Source organism: Lepus europaeus, chromosome 18 (assembly GCF_033115175.1).
Source record: "Lepus europaeus isolate LE1 chromosome 18, mLepTim1.pri, whole genome shotgun sequence".
In the NCBI taxonomy this organism is placed as follows: Eukaryota; Metazoa; Chordata; class Mammalia; order Lagomorpha; family Leporidae; genus Lepus; species Lepus europaeus.
In genome coordinates, this window is record NC_084844.1 from 44,717,603 (window position 1) to 44,737,802 (window position 20,200).

The 20,200-nt window shown below is 41.6% G+C and overlaps 1 protein-coding gene across 7 annotated transcripts in view; it reads right to left on the reverse strand.

Moving 5' to 3' along the window:
• SSH2 (slingshot protein phosphatase 2) overlaps window positions 1-20,200 on the reverse strand; it is a 279,343-nt gene that overhangs the window by 80,975 nt on the left and 178,168 nt on the right. For all 7 annotated transcript variants that reach the window (XM_062175545.1, XM_062175541.1, XM_062175540.1 and 4 more), the window contains one exon: window positions 1,217-1,320. In XM_062175545.1, coding sequence (XP_062031529.1) covers window positions 1,217-1,320 — 104 coding nt within the window. The remainder of the gene's footprint in view (window positions 1-1,216; window positions 1,321-20,200) is intronic.

The following is a 20,200-nucleotide window of genomic DNA, read 5'->3' on the forward strand; positions in this document are numbered from 1 at the left end:
ATATATGAAAACAGGCAATCATTTCTATATAAAGCACTGCTCAGGATCACTGTTCTCAGGTTGACTTTGATTTTTCCTTCAAAATGACACAAACAAGGCTTCCTGGTTGAAGAGAAGCATGAGCTGATTATCTTCCTGAGCTGCGGATATCAAATACTGAGAGAATTCTCTCCTTAGGACACTTTCCAGGTTTCTCACTTTTTTTTTTTTTTTTCATCCTATTACCACCAATGAATCTGACTTTAGGAAAATATAATTAATATACTACTGTTGGGGTATTTCAAAACCAGTCTTAGACTCATTCCCAGGTGAACTTTTATTCATTGTCTCCTTATTTATAAAAGTCACCGGGGTTAAATTTCTAATCTTTTTAGCGTATACACATTCAAAAAGCATATTCAGCTTTTAAGAACTTGTATCTTAATATGTGATATAATAATTCCTGTTATATGGCAATGACAATGAATTTACTTTATTTATGTTACTAATATACTATATCATGCTCCTTGAATATTACTAGAGAACAGATAGAAATAAGAAATTTAATTTAATCCTTGGTTAGTTCAAAGGACTTTTTCACAGGATCTAAGAAAACATCTGAACATCTTTTAGCTATTAAAGCCTTAGTTAAGAAGCTACATTTTATTTTATTAGAGTATTTTAAAATTAAAAAAATTTTAAGATTATTTTCATTTTATTTGAAAGAGACAGATGAGGAGATCATCCATCTGCTGATTCACTCTCCAAACGCAGAAAACATCCAGGGCTGGGCCAAGCCAAAGCCAGGAAAGTGGAACTCACTCTGGGTCTCCCACCTGGATGGCAGGGATCCAAACACTGAGACATCAGCTGCTGTCTCCTGGGGTATGCATCATAGGAAGCTGGAATTTGAAGCAGAGCTGGGACCCAGATCCAAGTACACTGCTGTCTTAGCCACTATACCAAAGTCCACCTCTCAGTGTTTTTGTTCTTTATCACTATTCTAATAAAACTTATTTTATTGAACACTTACTATATAATTAAGGCTCACTATATATGTATCTGTAACGATGTGTGAGAACACAAAATGGTCTGTGAGAACGAAGGAAACGTGAGCATATCACAGTGCAGTGCTTTCTTTCACTAAACAACTGTTGGAGAAATGGGGGTGAAGCGGTCAGCCTTTCAGGACAAAAGGCAGATAATCAAGAAAGGAATGGTATGTATGGTGCTTTACCTGCATGCTTGTTGCGTCTGTGGCTGATTCTTGGTGTGGATGAGCCATTTCCCCGTGGCAGAAAAAGAGCAGCACCTTTGACAGTTAGAAAGCTCTCGCTGATGCTATAAGGGGGAAAAAAAAAAAAATTGAACAAAAATAAATTACTTAAGGAGGGGAATCAAAAGATTAGAATGGAGATTCATTTCAGGACTATTCTTTCTTCCCTATTACTAAATTCCGACTTCATGGGATGAAGTAAAAACAAAATTAAGAAAGACCCTGGTTACTTATAGAGTGCTGTTTACACCAGCCAATTTATCTGCGACAAAACTTACAATTGTCTGTATACATCACATGGTAGCAGGTAAAAGAGTGAAGTTTCTGGGGACAAACCAAAAAACACATAAACACTCTGAGTTTGAATCCTGACTCTGCTACCTCCTGAGCGAACTTTTTGGGCCTAAATGTTCTTATCTGTAAACAGTGATAATAAAATGAGGTTGTTATGAGGAGTTAAAGAGATTATAACTTCTTTATATTTTATTTATTTTAATTTTATTTGAAAGAGAAAGAGAGGAGAGGGTGGGAGGCAGAGGCAGACAAAGAGATCTTTCATCTGCCGGTTCACTCGGAAATGCCTGCATGGCTAGGGCTGGGCCAGGCTAAAGCAAGGTGCCTAGCACTCAATCTGGGTCTTCCACATGGCTTGCAGGGATCCAACAACTTGAGCCATCATTTGCCACCTCCCAAGATGCACATTAGCAGGAAGCTGGATGGGAATTGGAGAAGCCAGGCTTCAAATCAGGCACTCTAATATGGGATGAGTGTCCCAAATGGTGATGTAACTGATTCACAAATGCCTACCCTGAAAATATAGTTCTGTAAACTGCTACCTGGAATAGTAATAAGCCCTTAATAAATATCAGTTAGTAATAGTATATCCATGGTTATCAATGGTGGTATTTCAATGGTGTACTAATTAGATGTGGAGTGTTTCAATACTTAATTACTAGTAATAGATCCCAAAGTCTGCAGAAAAGATTTATATTCAAAAAATCACACACTAAACATTAGCTAAAAATTTTATTCTCAACACCTTGTATCCCCAGATGCAATCGAAAGGGGTAGTTCCCAGGAAGTGTGTTGAACCCAATGGAGTTTGTCCTACATTTAAACATCATTATTCATGTGGTAATAACACAGTGGGGAAACTACTGCTCCAAACAGGGCTACTCAAATTACAAATGTTTCCACAGAAAACAAAAAATATGTTTAAATTACTTCATATTAACAGACTAACAAGCCTACAGTATTTGAAAAGGGTAGAAGCTACTAATGGCAGAGTTTATAAACACATATGGAAGGTTCCAAGTTTGTTTATGAGAATGGTACTGCCACTGTGTTGTGACACTGCCGACTGAATATTTCCACTCAGAAATCTAACTGGCATCTTAGTGTCAAAACTGAATTCCTGAGCCCTATCTCTTTGGACTCTGTCTATTCTCCTCTCTATCCCCTGCCAACTGACCTCCATCTTTATACATTCAGTTGTTTGGGGGCAAACACTTAGCAGTCATTCTTGGTTTCTATCTTTCCTCCCTGCAATATATATCAAATGTACCAGCAAGCTTTACAAGCTTTTTATAAAAAAAACTTTCATTATAGAAAATTTCAAATATATACAAAAGTAGACAAAAATACGATGAACTCTTAGGTTTTCATCACATTCTAGCTTTAATTCACATTCACGACCAATTTTGTTTCTTCTATTTCCTTATCCCTTTTATCTTGCCTCCTAAGTGAAAGAAATACCAGACATTATAATAGCAAAAGCCTCTTAACAGATCTGTCTATAACTACTTCTCCCCCCTTATTATCCACTCACCAAATACCAACCAGAGAGACTTTGAAATATACGTATATAGATCAAATAAGGCCACTTCCCTAAAGCCCTCCACAGGCTTCCCTTTATCTTACACATCCCCTCTCTGCTTACTGCGTTCTGGTAGCATCGCCCTCCTTCCTGTGTCTTCAGTGTTTCAGGCCCCCTCTAAGGGCCTTTGTGCCTTTTGTTCGCTACTTGGAACACTTTTCTCCTGGTCTGTCACTATTTATATTCTCAGCCCTAGTATCAGCCTCCTTCCCTCCATCCCAGGCATATTCTATCCTGCTGTTTTGTTTCCTTCAGGATATTTATCATAAACAAAAATAAATTTATTCACTTGTATACCTGATTAGAGCTATTGCCACATAGTAGAAGACAGGCTCCATAAGAACAAGGACTTTGTTTTGTTCCTCACTGTATCCTTAGCAATAGAAACAGTGCCAGGCTATTTTAGGTGCTCCAAAGATATGTAATGGTGAATGAATTAATCCCAGGGTTTTTTTCCACAGTTATATCTGCTGCATCACTCCAGCAGGAACTGTAAATTTAGGGCAAGTCGCACATATAAAAAACAATCATTAGAGAACTCAATAAATGTGGTAGATTAGTGGACCGTAAAATAAAAGAATGCTTGATGATAAAATAATTGGCAAGCTTAAATCACATCTACAATGCTGTCAATTGTTGACCCAATTTTATTCTTTAATAGAGTGCATGAAGCTGGATAAAACCTTTGAGGTAACTTGCCAAATAGACTGGAACATGTCTATAAAAACAAAACATAAGAATTCACAGATGCCACTTTAAAAATTTGCATTCTGGTTGGGAGGGGCTGTCTGGATTTTGTTTTGTTTTCATCTTCAAATAAAGCATTGCTCTCTTGTGGGCTGTTGCACAAGTCTTGTCTCTTGTTACATCTGTGGTGTGCACATGCTACCCTGCTGTGGGTCACTCTGTTTCACTCACATTACAGGAACAAACTAAAAACAAAATGTCTTAGTGACAGGATGACTGGGGTACACCACAGACAGGAAATGAAATTCACACTTCTGCCAACACAGCAACTGTCTGCTTTAGTAAATGAAATATTTTTTAAATAAAGCCTAAATAGTCTACCTATTCAAAGGGCAAAGTAACAGCTTGGCACTTTGGTTTCCAGTAAACAAAGTAGTTCTCTACATCTACAAAAGAAATCTATTTGCTGAGAACTTAAAACAGCTGAGTACAGTTCAGTCATTCCTTTTGTGACAGAGATAGTTTCTCTTTGACAAACATTAAGTTTAAGAACTAACTTCCTGGTTTTAGGAGTTCTGCAATGTTGTTCTTAGAACATTGGTTGCTAATGCTTGAAAGCATATATAAATATGGTTTTTGTTTTTAAGAGTTACTTATTTGGGGCCGGCGCCGCAGCTCAATAGGCTAATCCTCCGCCTTGCGGCGCCGGCACACTGGGTTCTAGTCCCGGTTGGGGCGCCGTATTCTGTCCTGGTTGCCCCTCTTCCAGGCCAGCTCTCTGCTGTGGCCTGGGAGTGCAGTGGAGGATGGCCCAAGTGCTTGGGCCCTGCACCCCATGGGAGACCAGGAGAAGCACCTGGTTCCTGCCTTCAGATCAGCGCGGTGCACCGGCCGCAGTGTGCCAGCCATGGCGGCCATTGGAGGGTGAACCAACAGCAAAGGAAGACCTTTCTCTCTCTCTCTCTCTCACTGTCCACTCTGCCTGTCCAAAAAAAAAAAAAAAAAGAGTTATTTATTTGGGCCGGCGCCGTAGCTCACTAGGCTAATCCTCCACCTGTGGCGCCAGTACTCTGGGTTCTAGTCCCAGTTGGGGCGCCAGTTCTGTCCCGGTTGCTCCTCTTCCAGGCCAGCTCTCTGCTGTGGCCCGGGAGTGCAGTGGAGGATGGCCGAAGTGCTTGGGCCCTGCACCTACATGGGAGACCAGGAGGAAGCACCTGGCTCCTGGCTTTGGATCGGCACAGCGCACCAGCTGTAGCAGCCATTTGGGGGGGTGAACCAAAGGCAAAGGAAGACCTTTCTCTCTGTCTCTCTCACTGTCTAACTCTGCCTGTCCAAAAAAAAAAAAAAAAGTTATTTATTTGATTTACAGAGAGAGAAAGAGAGACACAGTGAGAAAGAGAGATTTTCCATCTGCTGGTTCACTCCCCAATTTGGGCCAGGCTGCCAGGGGCCAGAAGCTTCTTCTGGGTCTCCCACATAGGTGCAGGGGCCAAAGGACTTGGGCCATCCTCCACTGCTTTCCCAGGCATATCAGCAGAGAGCTGGATCGGAAGTGGAGTGGCTGGGACTTGAACCAGTACCCACATGGAATGTTGGTGCTACAGGCTATGGTTTAGCCTGCTACACCACAGCGCAGGCCCCAAAAGTGGTTTTTAAAAATGGATTTAGTGAGGCCAGTGCCGTGGCTCACTTGGTTAATCCTCCACCTGTGGCACTGGCATCCCATATGGGCGACAGGTTCTAGTCCCCGTTGTTCCTCTTTCAGGCCAGCTCTCTGCTGTGGCCCGGGAGTGCAGTGGAGGATGGCCCAGGTGCTCGGGCTCCTGCACCCACATGGGAGACTGAGGGTTGGGGGGGTGTGTGGCGCCTGGCTCCTGGCTTTGGATCGGCGCAGTGTTGGCCATGGCGGCCATTTGGGGAGTGAACCAACGGAAGGAGGACCTTTCTCTCTGTTTCTCTCTCTCTCACAGTCTATAGCTCTACCTGGAAAAAAAAAGTAATCAAGGAAAATACAACATTTAAAAAAATAAAAAAATAAAATAAAAATGGATTTAGTGCTTTCATGAAGATGAGGCCAAGGGGTGGCAAACAAGGTCCCTTCCGTTAATTCAAAGATTCCCTTACTTTGGAAATTCCTGATTATAAAACACCAGGAGTCAAACTCACATACATGTAAGGGAAAAGAGGCTTTTCAATTAAAATCATTTACCTAAACCTCAGTGAACTTTACTGTCTGAATATGTACAGCACATCAGTTGCGCAGGGGCAAGGAGGGGACCTGCTGTTAGGTGCCATATAGGTCCCCAGATAGTCACAGCAGACACACCCACTGTTGTACAACTAGCTGCCTTTATTCTGTGGCCCCAGATTATGACCAAAAAAGTGACATTCTGTGGGTCACAAGGGGACCAGGAATGAGAGTATAGCTGGTTTCAAAAAACTTCTTATCACTGAAAATAATTCAAAGCTCTGTAAATGCTATCAGAGATAGGAAGGAAGGACAGTGGCAAGAAGTGAAAACAAAATTCATAACCACAAGTTTAGATGGATCAAGTCCAACTTGACAATTAAATGCTTGATTTACACACACAAACAAAATTACATATAAATCTAATCATATGCACTTCAGGGTAAGGTAAAGCTTAAGTTCTGTTTTGCCAGAAATGTGACTTATTTGTGCACGTATCAGTCTGCCTGAAACGGCAGCCTGTAGACTCAACTGACCAGTTGGTCTCTGATCAATCTGCTTTAGAAAGGCAGGTATAAACTTTTTTCATGTTTCCTGAATTGACTAGTTCTTTGGAGTCTGGTCCAGAAACAAGAATTCTCCACTAAACTCTTTGGAGCTGTTTGTATGTGTTAAATATAAACCCAAAATGGCTTCAGAATCTCTATATTAAATAAGAAACAAGATAAAGAGAATACTACTCTCTTGATCTAAAGATGGAGAATAATTAGCTGCATGATAAGAAAATGACACTTAGAAGATCACTTTCCTCACAGAGAGTGAGTGACAGTGAAGTTCTCCAGAGTCTTTATCAGAAAACTGAAGTGTATCTATTCCTCTCTGCCATAACATCACTTGCTTAACATGGGCAAAGTCAACCCTGGTTAGATACATGAAATGAGCTAATAATAGCTAACCGACTAGATGCCTACTGAATGTTAGACATTGAGCTAAGCACTTTACATTACTTCATTTCACCTTCATAACAATCCTGTGAAGTAGGTACTATTTTTGCCCCCAATTTACATGTAAAAGATTGAGGGCTTAGAGACTGTGCTAGGTTACTGGTGTTTGCCCAAGATCACACAGTTAGCAAACCTTACAGCAAGGATACAAACCAAGATCTGAGTTGAAAGCTCATGCTTGGAACCACTCTCTCCTATGCTGCTCTATCTTATGGTACAGTTGATGGCAGATGAAACATAATATCTTCCCTACTTTTCAACAGGATAGAATTCAAAAGTAAAGCACACAGGAGTGAAAGAAAAGGGGCTGAAATCCATTCAGATTTCAACTCTTCTCATCTCCTCTATCCCCACCCATCGATCAAGACTAGGAACAAAGACTATACTGAGGGGAATGAAGAACATCTGGCTGAGAGATGAATCCAGTTGGGCTGAACAGTAGAAAAAAGACCTGCAATTTATGCTGGGAATGATAGCAGTATTTCAGTCTCAGAAATGGAGGGAAGAGCACTCTGCTTTAAACATATTTGGGGAAGTACGCTGTGCCAATCCCTTCTGATCAAAATCACTTCCTAAAGCATGACATTTATTAACTGGCAGTTTCTTCTCAAGCCATGTAGTGGGAAAGGTCAACTAAGGGAAGAAAATACTTAACTGTTCTGTGGTTGGAATAATCTTTGAGGAATGTGACCAGGGTGATCATCCATGGCCAGCAGGAAGGTCAAGGAAGCAAAACAAAGCAAAACACACCTGGCCAATTGCTGAATGTCAGCTGGAGAGGAATTCTACTGTTTTACATGTTCCCCTCCCCCGGTCCCAACACACACACAAGAAATGGGTCATTTCCTATGAGAAATTGTTTCAGAAAGCAGATATACTTCTTTTATTTCAAAATGAAAAAGAAGTAGATTTTTCATGCAATGTTTGGTAATGCCAAACTCCTGAGTCTCTGTGGTATTCCTGCCTGAAATCACAATTTATAGGTAAATTATTATATAACACTGATGGCACGTAGTATTATTGTACAAGACGAGCTGGTTGGCTTTTATATTAAATTTAAATAATGTAACATGAACTATTTTGTCTTAAGGATTATTCATCTAGTGGAAACTATGAAATACATTTCACCCTCCCCACCCCTCAACATCTTCCTTCTCCTGATAAGCTTTCTCTTTTTAGTTGTTTAATTTTCCAAGTCAAGGTGCCAAGGCAGCTTCTGTCCATCCCATTAGAGGTTCCCACTTAGTGCGAACAAAGTTTTAAGTACTAGACAAGAGATCAAGGGACTACAGAGATATTAATGCCAGGGTCTACTGAAAACTTTGGCTAAATCCAGAAAAACAGGAACAACAACAAAAAATCATTGTGCCCTTATATGAAACCGTTGTCAAAGTCAAAAACACATCTCTAGACAGTGAGAAAAATTAGATCATGTAATCCTAAAGGAATTTAGATTATAACAGAAAATCCAAACCCAAAGATCATATACTGTTGTCTGTAAGTAAACATTCCTCACACATTGCCAAGCATCCAATAGACAGTACTGGAATGGCAAGCTGTACCTGGAACCCTCTCCCCCAGGGTGTTAACTCTCAGACACATGCCTATGAATGCAGGTGGTGAGATTATTTCTCTCCTTATCACTAGACAAGCAAAGACTGGGGCAAGCTACTACATCAATTACTGGCAACACAAAGAGCTTAGGCCTCTAGTTCTTATTCATTAACTACAACCATCAGACCATTTTAGCTTCAGCTGTTCTTCTGCTTAAAATCTGCTGCACAGTGCCCAGCACAACTGTACTAAGATGCAGCTATATGTTTTTCTCTTTTCTTGACGTTCCTGTAATTGAAGGGAAAAAAAGGTCTGTCTGATCAAGGCAAGGAGACAAATTCTAATCACGACTAACCTTACTAGTCTTTTTCCCTATAGACTACAATGGGAGACAATCCCCTGCCCCATTCCTTTTGCTTTGTTCATACTGAATACTCATTTACCAATAAAACATTTTACTCCATTTTTGCCTCATCAACGTGCAACTTAGGAATGTCTGACACAATCAATTTGCAATCAGTAATTTTGCCATTTGTCATACAATTAAATCTTCTAACTTTTATAGATGGAGCACATCTGTTTTGGCATTTGTTGTTTTGGGTTGTCAAGCAATAGATCTCTCAAAAATTTTCTAGTAACACCAGAGTTTCTTTTTGGAGAATTTGCCCAAATGTGGCCTTGATGGCTTCCAACTGGAACTGCAAGGGGTTTTGCAGGGAATTGGAATGTGGCCTGAGTTCAGGCCGCCTGGAAAGTCTCCTGGGATCCTGAATCTTACACAGGTGCCTCAAAGGATCCGGGATAACGGGCATGGCCACACCCATCATGGGGAAGAATGGCAAGACATGTGCGTCCTATGCCCTGGCTTTCCCTGAATGCCTCCTGGTACCTGCGTGTTCTCTAAGCTTGGTCCTCCAGCCCCCATCCTTTAGGTGATCTCTGACATCCTTTTGCTTAAGACAGTTAAAATTCATTTCTGAGCTTAGAACAGAGAATCTCATGTACCACCTGAAGCCCAGAGAATTTAATGACTTAGCAGCAGAGCCAGGACTAAGCCCTCAGGTCATCTGACACCCCAGGTGGAGCTTTAATTTACTCTGTGTTAGATGTTATTACAACAAGACATTGCTGACCTAATAGTTTGAAGCAACTAGGTTAAAAACACATCTGGTCAGTTCATCTAAAGAGAACAAGGGCAGGATTTCACTGCAAAGCTTGGTGTGATGTTTGTTATATTTTTCAGAGCATCCTGAAGACAAAACAAAGCTCAGGTCTGAATAGGGAAGGATTGGGACATAGTCCCATGTGGCAAATACATTCAGGCCGTCTTTTACAACTGCTTCTTTTTCCTTTACCTAGTCTCTTTCTCTCTCTCAGATTTATTTATTTATTTGAAAAGGGGGTGGGGAGAGAGAAAATATCTTCCACCCTCCAGTTCACTCTCCAGATGGCCGCAATGGCCAAAGCTAGACCGATCCGAAGCCAGAAGCTATCTCCCACGTGGGTGCGAGGGCCCAAGGACTTGTCTCTTCCACTGCTTTCCCAGGTGCATTAGCAGAAAGGTGAATTGGAAGTGGAGCAGCTGGGACTGGAAACGGTGCCTATATGGGATGCTGGCACCACAAGTGGCGGCTTTACCTGGCTATGCCACACCACCGGCCCTTTTACTAAGTTTCTGTGACATCAAATTTCTGTGACATCAAATTTTGCTTTAAAAATATACAAAACTAAGTACTGAAAACAAAATGTTAGGAAGACCATGGGGCTTACAAAGGGAAGCAGGAAAGCCTATGTGGGAAAACAGATATTTGCCTCCCCAGCCCTTGGTTCCCCTTCAGTCTTCTTTGAGGTCAACAGCACTTCTTTCTAGACGATGACTGGCTATATATTCACTTGAGCTCTTTTTGAGGATTTAACTGGCTCCTGGCTTCAGATCTGCCCAGTTCCAGCCGTTGTGGCCATTTGGGCAGTGAACTGAACAGATGAAAGACCCTTCTCTCTGTCTCTCCCTCTCACTGTCTGTAACTCTACCTCTCAAAAATAAATAATAAAAATAAAATCTTAAAAAAAAAAAAAAAAAAAAAAAGAGATGGCCCAAGTGCTTGTGCCCTTGTACCCATGTGGGAGACCTGGAAGAAGCACCTGACTCCTGGCTTCAGCCTGGCTAAGCCCTTGCTGTTGCAGCCATTTGGGAAGTGTACCAGTGGAAGGAAGATCTCTCTTCTTTCCCACTGTGACTTTCAGACAAATAAATAAAATAAAATATTTAAAACAAAGCAAAAGAAAAGGAGATTAACTTAGAAAAACAATTCAGCACTTGAAAAATCATTTTGTTTGCATGATTCAACAAGTGCCTACCCAGGTATTTAAAACACACCTGCAGAAGGAATGCAAGTTAGGCTTCTAAGCATTTGGCCAAAATGTCAAACCCTGATTTCAGACCATCTCTTTCACCCTTGGCAAAGCCTCTACGGAGGCTCACGTCATCTTTTGACCTCCTTGTCATCATCTTTTATTTACCTCTGATCTTTGCTCAATCTTTTTTCACCCTGATTCATATATAATCTTAAGAGATTCTATAGGCCGGCGCAGCGGCTCAATAGGCTAATCCTCCGCCTGCGACGCCGGCACACCAGGTTCTAGTCCTGGTCCGGGCACCAGATTCTGTCCCGGTTGCCCCTGTTCCAGCCCAGCTCTCTGCTGTGGCCAGGGAGTGCAGTGGAGGATGGCCCAAGTGCTTGGGCCTTGCACCCGCATGGGAGACCAGAAGTACCTGGCTCTTGGCTTCAGATCAGCGTGGTGCGCTGGCCGCAGTGTGCTGGCCACAGCGGCCACTGGGGGGTGAACCAACGGGAAAAGGAAGACCTTTCTCTCTGTCTCTCTCTCTCTCTCTCTCTCTCTCACTGTCTACTTTGCCTGTCAAAAAAAAAAAAAAGGAGATTCTATTGTTCATACAGATGCACATTCAACGACCTTCAAAGACCTTTACCAGAGCTGCTGCTTAGATGTCTCACTCCCAGGGTCCCTCTAAGATACTGATGGACTTGATTTCAGAAACCAAACTCCCACCTTTGACAACAATCTTGTGACTCTCATGTGTTCACTCTTTCTTCAACTCCAGGGAGATTGCTTGTCCCTTGATTTCTCTTTTTCCAGGCCATGCATCCTTTTGGCTTTTCTTTCTTTCCCATCCAATGTAGTCCTGTGTCCTATTTCTTAATAGTTTTCCCTATAATCAGTTCTCTTTGTATACAGCTGACCTAGCCTTTCACAATATCCACAGAGTGGGGACTAGCTGTTGAGATTTCTCCTACCACATTATCTCACCTGCAGACCTATGTCCTTTCTCCAATCAGACAGAATGATGTATCCAGTTGCCAAAAAGATTATTAACCTGCACCTGACAGCATTCTCGCTCATCTCCCTACTTTTATCTCCCTTGTTACTGCTTCTCCTGAACCTGGAAACATGTTCTTCTCTGGTCTCTCATATCTTAAAACATCTTAACTTGATCCCCTGTTCCCTAGTTCTCTTTATTACTGAAATTGTTTAAAAGCCAATCAATACTTGCTACCCCAGTTTTCTTCCCTTACCAGTCACTTTTTTTCTACCCACGGCCATCTTGCTTCTGCTGCATTACTCCTCTTCACCCTTTCTGCCAATGATTTCTCAAGTGATAGATCCAAAGAACAAAGACCCCCTATCTGTAGTTTAACATCAATACCTACTCTTTCATTTAACACCTGATGTGTACTGGCAAATCACTTCCTTCTTACGAGTTTCCTTCTCAGCTTCTAAGACAATGAGTCTGCCTGGTGCCTCTCTGAGACTCTCACTAATCATAATCTAATCTTACTCTACCCTACTCTCTGCCCTTACACCAGACATATTGTTTGACCTTCACAAAACTTTAAAACACAAATTCACTGACAAATTAATTGTACTCAAAATTCAGAACTTTCAACCCCTCTTGAATAACCTGGACATGATCCCACATTTACATATAGCAACAACTGGCCATGGCTGAGCAGCAGCTGACACTCTAGAGATATCAGATGGTTATAAGTGCTAGGAGAAAAACACAGTAGAGAAACAGCGACACAGCACGCTGCCTGTAAGGCTGTGTTACAAGGTCTGATCAGGACAAGCCTCTCTAATAGGGTAGTGTCTGTAGAAGTAGCAGAGGAAGGCATGTAGCTGTTTGGGAAAAGCACATTAAAGGCTGGGAGGCAGCAGCAAATGCAAAGGTTCTGAGGCAGACATGTGACTGGCTAGTTTGGGAAATAGGAGGTCAGTTGTGCTGAAACTAGTGAGCCAACAAGGAAGGAGTGGTGGACGATGTGATCAAAGAGGGAGGAAAGGGCAGACGTATGTAAAGGCTCTCAATTATCTCCACTGTCTCATCTGTGATTGTCTTTCCAAAGTACTGTAATTCGGACTTTCTCCTGTTTATAACACTGAACTTTTTTTCAGTCCTTATTTTGCTTATATTTGACTATTTGATATTGCTGATAACCTTCTACCACCTTCTTGAAACTTTATTATTCCTATTTCTGACTAATCATTCCATCTTCTGCCAACTTCTCTTTTTTGTTTTTATTTAGACTTATTTCATTTTTTGAAAGGCAGAGTTACAGAGTGCAGATGCCGGGACATGGAGAGGGGTCTTCCACCCACTGGTTCATGCCCTAAATGGCCCCAAGAGTAAGGGCTGGGCCAGGCAGAAGCTAGGTGCCAAGAGCTTCTTCCGGGTGTCCCATGTGTATGCAGGGGTCCAAGCATTTGGGCCATCTTACACTGTTTTCTTAGGCACATTAGCAGGGAGCTGGATCAGAAGTGGAGCAGCTGGGACTCAAATCGGTGCTCATATGTGATGCTGGCACTGCAGGCAGTGGCTTTACCCATTGTATGCCAGCCCCTTTTGTCAACTTCTTAAAGATGATGGCTTCCATGATGTTGTCTTCAGACATCTTCTCCATACACTTTTCTAGATGCCTTCATCCACACTTTTGGCCATCAGTAGGTATCCTACATGCTGATGACTCCTGACTATCTATCGATGCCTAACACATTACCTACAGAAACAACAAAAAATATTTATCTTCTTACAGTTTCTGGCATTCAGAAATCCAGGAGCAGCTTAGCTGAGTGGTTCTGGCTTACGATCTCTTATGAAGTTATAATCATCTGGAGCCCTGAATGGGGCTGGAGGATTTGCTTATCAAGGAAGCTGGTTCACTTATATGGCTACTGACAGGAGGCCTCAGTTCTCTGTTATGTAAGTTTCTTCACTGAGTTGCTGGAGTGTCTTTATGACACAGAAGCTGGCTTTGCTTAGAGTGAGTGATCACAAGGAGAATAAGGCAGAAGTGCAATATTTTGTGACTTAACCTTGGAAGACACACACTATAATTTCTGCAATATCCTACTGGTTATATAGGTCAGCCGTATTTAATGTGGGAGGAGATTACATAAGGATGTAAATATTTAGGGGCGACAATCACTATTATGTTGGAGGCTGGCTTCCACGACTCTCAAATTGGTTCTCAGGCTCAGGTCTACCAGAGCCCAAATTGTATTGTTTACTGCCAACAACGGCAACGTTACTGTTATTTCACAAATGCTTATTTGTGAAAGCCTGGAATCTGGTAAACTGGCAAGTCCATCAAAACGTTCCCTCTGGGAACTATGTGATTGCAGCAGGGGTTAGGTGCTGGCTCTGAGCCCCGTGAAATAAGCTTAAAGAGGACTTTGTAACTATCATTTAGTGAGTACATACTCTGTGTTAGGTATTATGTCTGGTGCTTAACAATCACAATTTTACACTGACTTTGAACAGAAGTCATTCTTCTCATTTCACAGATGAGAAAACAAAGATTTTGAGAGTAACTTGCTTAAGCTTACCAATTGCACAATCAGTGAATGACACAGCAGAGATAAAAATTTAGGCCTATTTCAGGTTTTTTATTTATTTATTTATTTTTACCCTTCTCTAAACCTGATTGCCTGCCTTCTTTAGTTTTCTGAGTTATTTTGTTGTTGTTGTTGGTGGTGGTCTGTATAATGACAACATTGCAGTCCTACTATAGCTTATCCACCAAGGTATAAACTACTAAAAGTGAATTCTCAAATATCAGAAAACCAAGGAGTTCTGTTTGTTTTTTTAAATGAATTGATTCAGTGCTATTTTACTATGGCCTCACAAATAATTCTTCAAATTCACTGGCTACAAAAGTTTAATCCAGTCTGTAAAACACTAGCTCTATAAATTTTCCCCACCAACCTTCTCTTTTATAGTTGTTCTCTCTCCTACTAGGCTAAGGAAATGAAATAGTAAGTCCCTCAAAGATCAAACCAACGAGAATTGAAAAGGGCAGCACAGACACACTGACTCTCTCTAAATCTACTGTCTGTTTTCTTTTTTTAAAGATTTATTTATTTATTTGAAAGATAGTTACACAAAAGGAGAGGCAGAGAGAGAGAGAGGTCCCCTATCTGACGGTTCACTCCCCAAATGGCTGCAACAGCCAGGGCTGGGCCAGACCAAAGCCAGGAGCCAGGAGCCTCCTCTGGACCTCCCACATGGATGCAGGGGCCCAAGGACTTGGGTCATCTTCTACTGCTTTCTCAGGCCATTGTAGAGGCGTGAATTGGAAGTGGAGCAGCCTGGACTCAAATCGGTACCCATATGGGATGCCGGCACTGCAGGTGGGTGGCTTTACCCACTATACCACAGTGCCAGTCCCAAGTAGTAATTTTTAAAAAAAATTTACTTATCTATTTAATCGAAAGGTAGAGTTAGAGAGACAGACAGGGAGTGGGAGAAGGAGAGGTGGAGAGAGAGAAAGAGAGAGAGAGAGAGATCTTCCATCTGCTGGTTTACTCCCTAAACGGCTGTAATGGCCAGGGCTAGGCAGGGCTGAAGCCTGGAGCCAGGAGCTTCTTCTGGGTCTTCCACATGGGTGCTAGGGTCCAAGCATTTGCAATATCTTCCTCTGTCTTCCCAAGCCGTTGGCAGGAAGCTGGATCAGAAGTGGAGCAGTCAGGACTCGAAACAGTGCACCCATATGGGATGCCAGCATTACATCAGTGTCTTAACCTGCTACGCCACAGCACCAGTCCCTAAATGTACATTTTAAAGTAGGTAAGGTGAGGAAGCAATGGCCCACAGCATGTTCTCCTCTGTTTTCCAGATAAAAGAAATTAGAGTGCTAGGGACAAAAGGACCAAACAACAGTATTTTACAGTATTCTACAGAATTCCAAAAATTTTTGTTAGGACTTAGAAAAAGAGGAAAATATCCAAATAAAAATGGTACAGGGATAAATTTAACTTTCATGTGTTTTAAATGTGTTGGAGAAAAAAAACTTAAAAACTTATCATATATTTGCTCCAGTGTAGGAAGACATTGCAGTACAATGCCACAGCTGCTGTCTAGGTTGCTTATAGGTCATATTGTCTACCTCAATGGCAACCTGGATTCAGGAGAACATAAGGATCAAAGTAAATTTTTTTTTTTTTTTTTGACAGGCAGAGTGGACAGTGAGAGAGAGAGAGACAGAGAGAAAGGTCTTCCTTTTGCCGTTGGTTCACCCTCCAATGGCCGCCGCGGTAGCGCGCTGCGGCCGGCGCACCGCGCTGTTCCGATGGCAGGAGCCAGGTGCTTCTCCTGGTCTCCCATGGGGTGCAGAGCCCAAACACTTGGGCTATCCTCCACTGCACTCCCTGGCCACAGCAGAGAGCTGGCCTGGAAGAGGGGCAACCGGGACAGGATCGGTGCCCCGACCGGGACTAGAACCCGGTGTGCCGGCGCCGCAAGGCGGAGGATTAGCCTGTTGAGCCACGGCGCCGGCCGTAAATTATTTTAAATACCAGTTTTACTATCAAAGGCAAAATTTATAAGCAATGATTTCAAGGAGAGTTACAATTCTAAGGAGGGTCTTCTGTCTGCTCATGCAGCAACTGTTAACAAGGCTGTATGTAAGTCTTGCAGACTTCCTAAGCTATTAGGGGACACTCTACTCCACAGGTCTATCTTCTAAATGTCTAAGCAAAGAGGGCCATACTTCATAGAGACATGAAATATTTAATCTCTCTACTAAAACAAGGAGACATGTTCCATTTCAGTTTTCCTTTTTGTCAAAAAAGGGAGAATAATGAGAGATACAGATGGGGCTTTATTCACCATTAAGTATGATGGGTGATAAATACAGAAAGCTCTGGTAAGGTGGGGAACCAGGTACAAGCGATGTACTGCTACCAACAAGATTACTCAGGTATTAAGAGTTGAAGCTTGCAACATTACAGAAGGCAGAAAAGTACAGACATTTTTTCTTTTCCTAAATGAGGCTACCGTGAGGTGGGGATAGTAGCATATTGAAAGTCAATCTAATTTAAGAGCAGTGCTTAAATGTTAACGAAATATTCTATACACATATATATCTTATTTTGAATAGTGAAAGCTGGGATTCAGCCAGTTCTAAAAATTAGAATACTTGGGTCTAAAGAAATTAGAAATGAAAATAAAAATGAGGGTTGACTGACAAAGTTATCGAAAAACTGCAATGTCCTTTCAGTTATTCTAGATCAAAAACCAAAAGACAATGGCATAATCAGGAAAAAAAAAAAACAAGAAAGTGGCTCTATGACAAAGGATTTGAACTTCTGTTTAAGAAAAGGTACATAGCTAGGCAAAAGCTATGCATGTGAAGGATGGGAAGATAATATGGCAGGAATGGAAGTGACTGTTACTAAGGATCGTATTGTGGAGTGATTTCTCTTTTTGCAAAATTTTCTAAATGCTGTGTTATACTGTTTTCAATTTCTCAAAAGCACAAAAAGGGGGGGGGGGGAGCGTACAGGAAAACACACCGTGGGAACAGAGTCAAGCACACAGATGTTTTGCGTAAGCTCCATTTTCAGAGACATCTGCCTTTGTGCAAGACTTGAAAAAGTGGAGCTGTAGTCAACAAGTTCTCTGCAAGTGAGGGGATGGGGCATGAGAGAAAGTGAGCTGTGAAGAAATCAATAACTAGAACCCACAGGGCTGGGAAACATTGTTTCTTTAGGTTAAGTTCCTCATTTATGAGCTACCCTTCTGCCCCAAATGTTTTGCCATCAGCAATGTCTACCATTTAAACAAGGAGAAACTCAAGCTGCCCATATGTCTCAAACTCAAGTGACTGACATTCTCTGTCAGCAGCACCATTTAGCGCGTTGCAAAGGTAATTCAATCCCATGATAGAAGAGATAGCAAAGGTCCAACTCCCTGTATAAAAATCTGGATGGGCTGTAAGATGCTCGACTTCACCCTTCTTTTTGCAATTCCCAATAAAAAGCTTATCGTGTACTGAAAACTCACGAAAAGTAAAACTACTACAGTTGTTCCTCAGCCCTGCTGCCTCCCTTTGGTGCATATTGAACTGTCTCTGCTTAGTTAGATGAATACTAAATTGTTTGCTTTTGCATGTAAGGCACTGAAGGTGGTAACAGGGATGCTAATTTTAGGCACATGCTGGAAGATAATAAAATACGAAAGTCACTGTTTTCACCTGGCAAGTGAGAAAGTCCATTTTTTATAACACAAAGCACAGGAGAAGTTGTCTGTTTTTGTTTGCAGCCTTCAACTATGCTTCATGCTACTGGGCAACTTCTTTACTTGGAAAACAACTTTCAAATGACTTGCAAAGTTCTATCTAGTGTTCTTTCTCGAACTTCCCTTTTCTGAGAAGTTGGGTGTGTTGTACGGGTTACTGCCCTACATCTGACCTCTGGGCCACTGGACTACAAGACTTAAGAAACCTCTTCTGAGGGACAGTGGTCTTTTCCTAGATCCTGTAAAAGCTCCTTTCCTTGCTAACATGACAATGGAGCCAATCATCTGTAGGTTTATATAAATTTGCTAGAAAAAGCCCTCTGAACTGCTAATCTAATCTTTTAGTGAATTCCACACAGTTCACAGGACCCACATTGTTCCAGGGGTGAAACTATCTACCAAAGCTGGAAGTTACAAGATGGGGTCTATATCATGCTGCAGTGGGATTAAGCTACTGCCTAAAACATCATCATCTCATAAGAGCCCCAGAGAGTCCTGGCTGTTTCACTTCCAATCCAGCTCCCTGCTAATAAACCTAGGAAAGCAGCAGCAGAAGGCCCAAGTACTTGGGTTCCTGCCACCCATGTGGGAGGCCTAGATGGAGTTCCACCCTCCTGGCTTCAGCCTGGTCCAGCTGTGGCCCTTGAAGCCATTTGGGGTTGCAAGCAAATTTGTGGTTGCAAACCAATGGATGGATGATCTGCCTTTGTCTCTTTCTCTAACTCTGCCTTGCAAATAAGTAAAATAAATACTTTTTTAAAAAGTTATAACAAGAGAAATCAAGCTATTAGCAATTAGATGAAGATTTCAATTTATAGGTAACACATACAAAACAGAATAAGGTGCCTGTTTCTTCTGTACTTACGTAATCTAACAATGGTTTTGAAATGTGGATGTCAGACCCTATTTCAAGAATCCTAATTCAATAATTTTTTAAGTGCTCCAGTTGATTCTTAAGCCCAGTCAGGTTTTAGGAAAAGACTTCAAGAATATGACACAAGTTTCATTTAACAAGTATTTAATGAGAACTTATCATATGGTAAGTATCATTTTGCAATGAGAATAGAGCAATGAGCTTTTATAAAAGTCAAAGAACCAACAGATACATGGGAGTGCAAGTAGGAGGTCAATATGTAAAATGTCAGGTGGTGATAAATGCTTTGAGGTAAGCAAGCAAGAGGCTGAAAAATGACAGGATGCATTGCAGTCTAATGAAGGGTGGACAGGAAGGTCTCTCTGATAAAGGAGATATTTGAGCAGAGGGACAAACAAACAATAAGCCTAACATACTTGCTGCTTCCTCCAGAAGAAAGGGGAAGCAGAACTCTTCTCCAGAGGTCATTTATGCAATCTGTCTTGGAGCCTGCATAGGCATTAGCTAGATAAAATGAAGTAGGGAGGGAAAAGAAAGTGCCTTTCCGGCAGAGGGAGCAACATGTGCAAAGAGCTGGTGGGAGGAAGAGATGGAGAGTGACTTCAATCCTATCTTATGGCGGAAAAAAAAAATGACGGAGAGTGGGAAGCATGGTACAGATCTTGAAGAGTGCTCAGTGGCTTGCCAAGAATCTGAATTTTATCCTGAGGATAAGACAGAACCACAGTTTGCATTTCCAGAAAGACTCCTCCAACTATACTAAAAGGAATGGATTGGAAAGGGGGAGAGATTTAGAAACAGGGAGATGGTTGTTACTTTAGTATTACAGGCAAGAGAGAAGGATGGTGTGATCTAAGGTAGCGGGCCTGCTTTTTTAGTTCACTTTCTGCAATGGAAAATTTACTCCATGAAGAAATTTAAGTTGTAAGGAAAACCAGACAGAAAAACGCTTTGATATGTACAAATTTCTTGCACTCATAAAGAATGTTTTCTCTATGCACTTCCTGACTCTGACAGGTCTTTGCCTTCAATTAATAACAGTGTTTTTTTTTTTTTAAAAATTAATTTACTTTTTAAGGAATAAAATTTCATAAGTACAACTTAAGGAATATAGTTATTCTTCCCACCATGCCTGCCCTCCCTCCCACACTCCCACCCCTCCTCTTC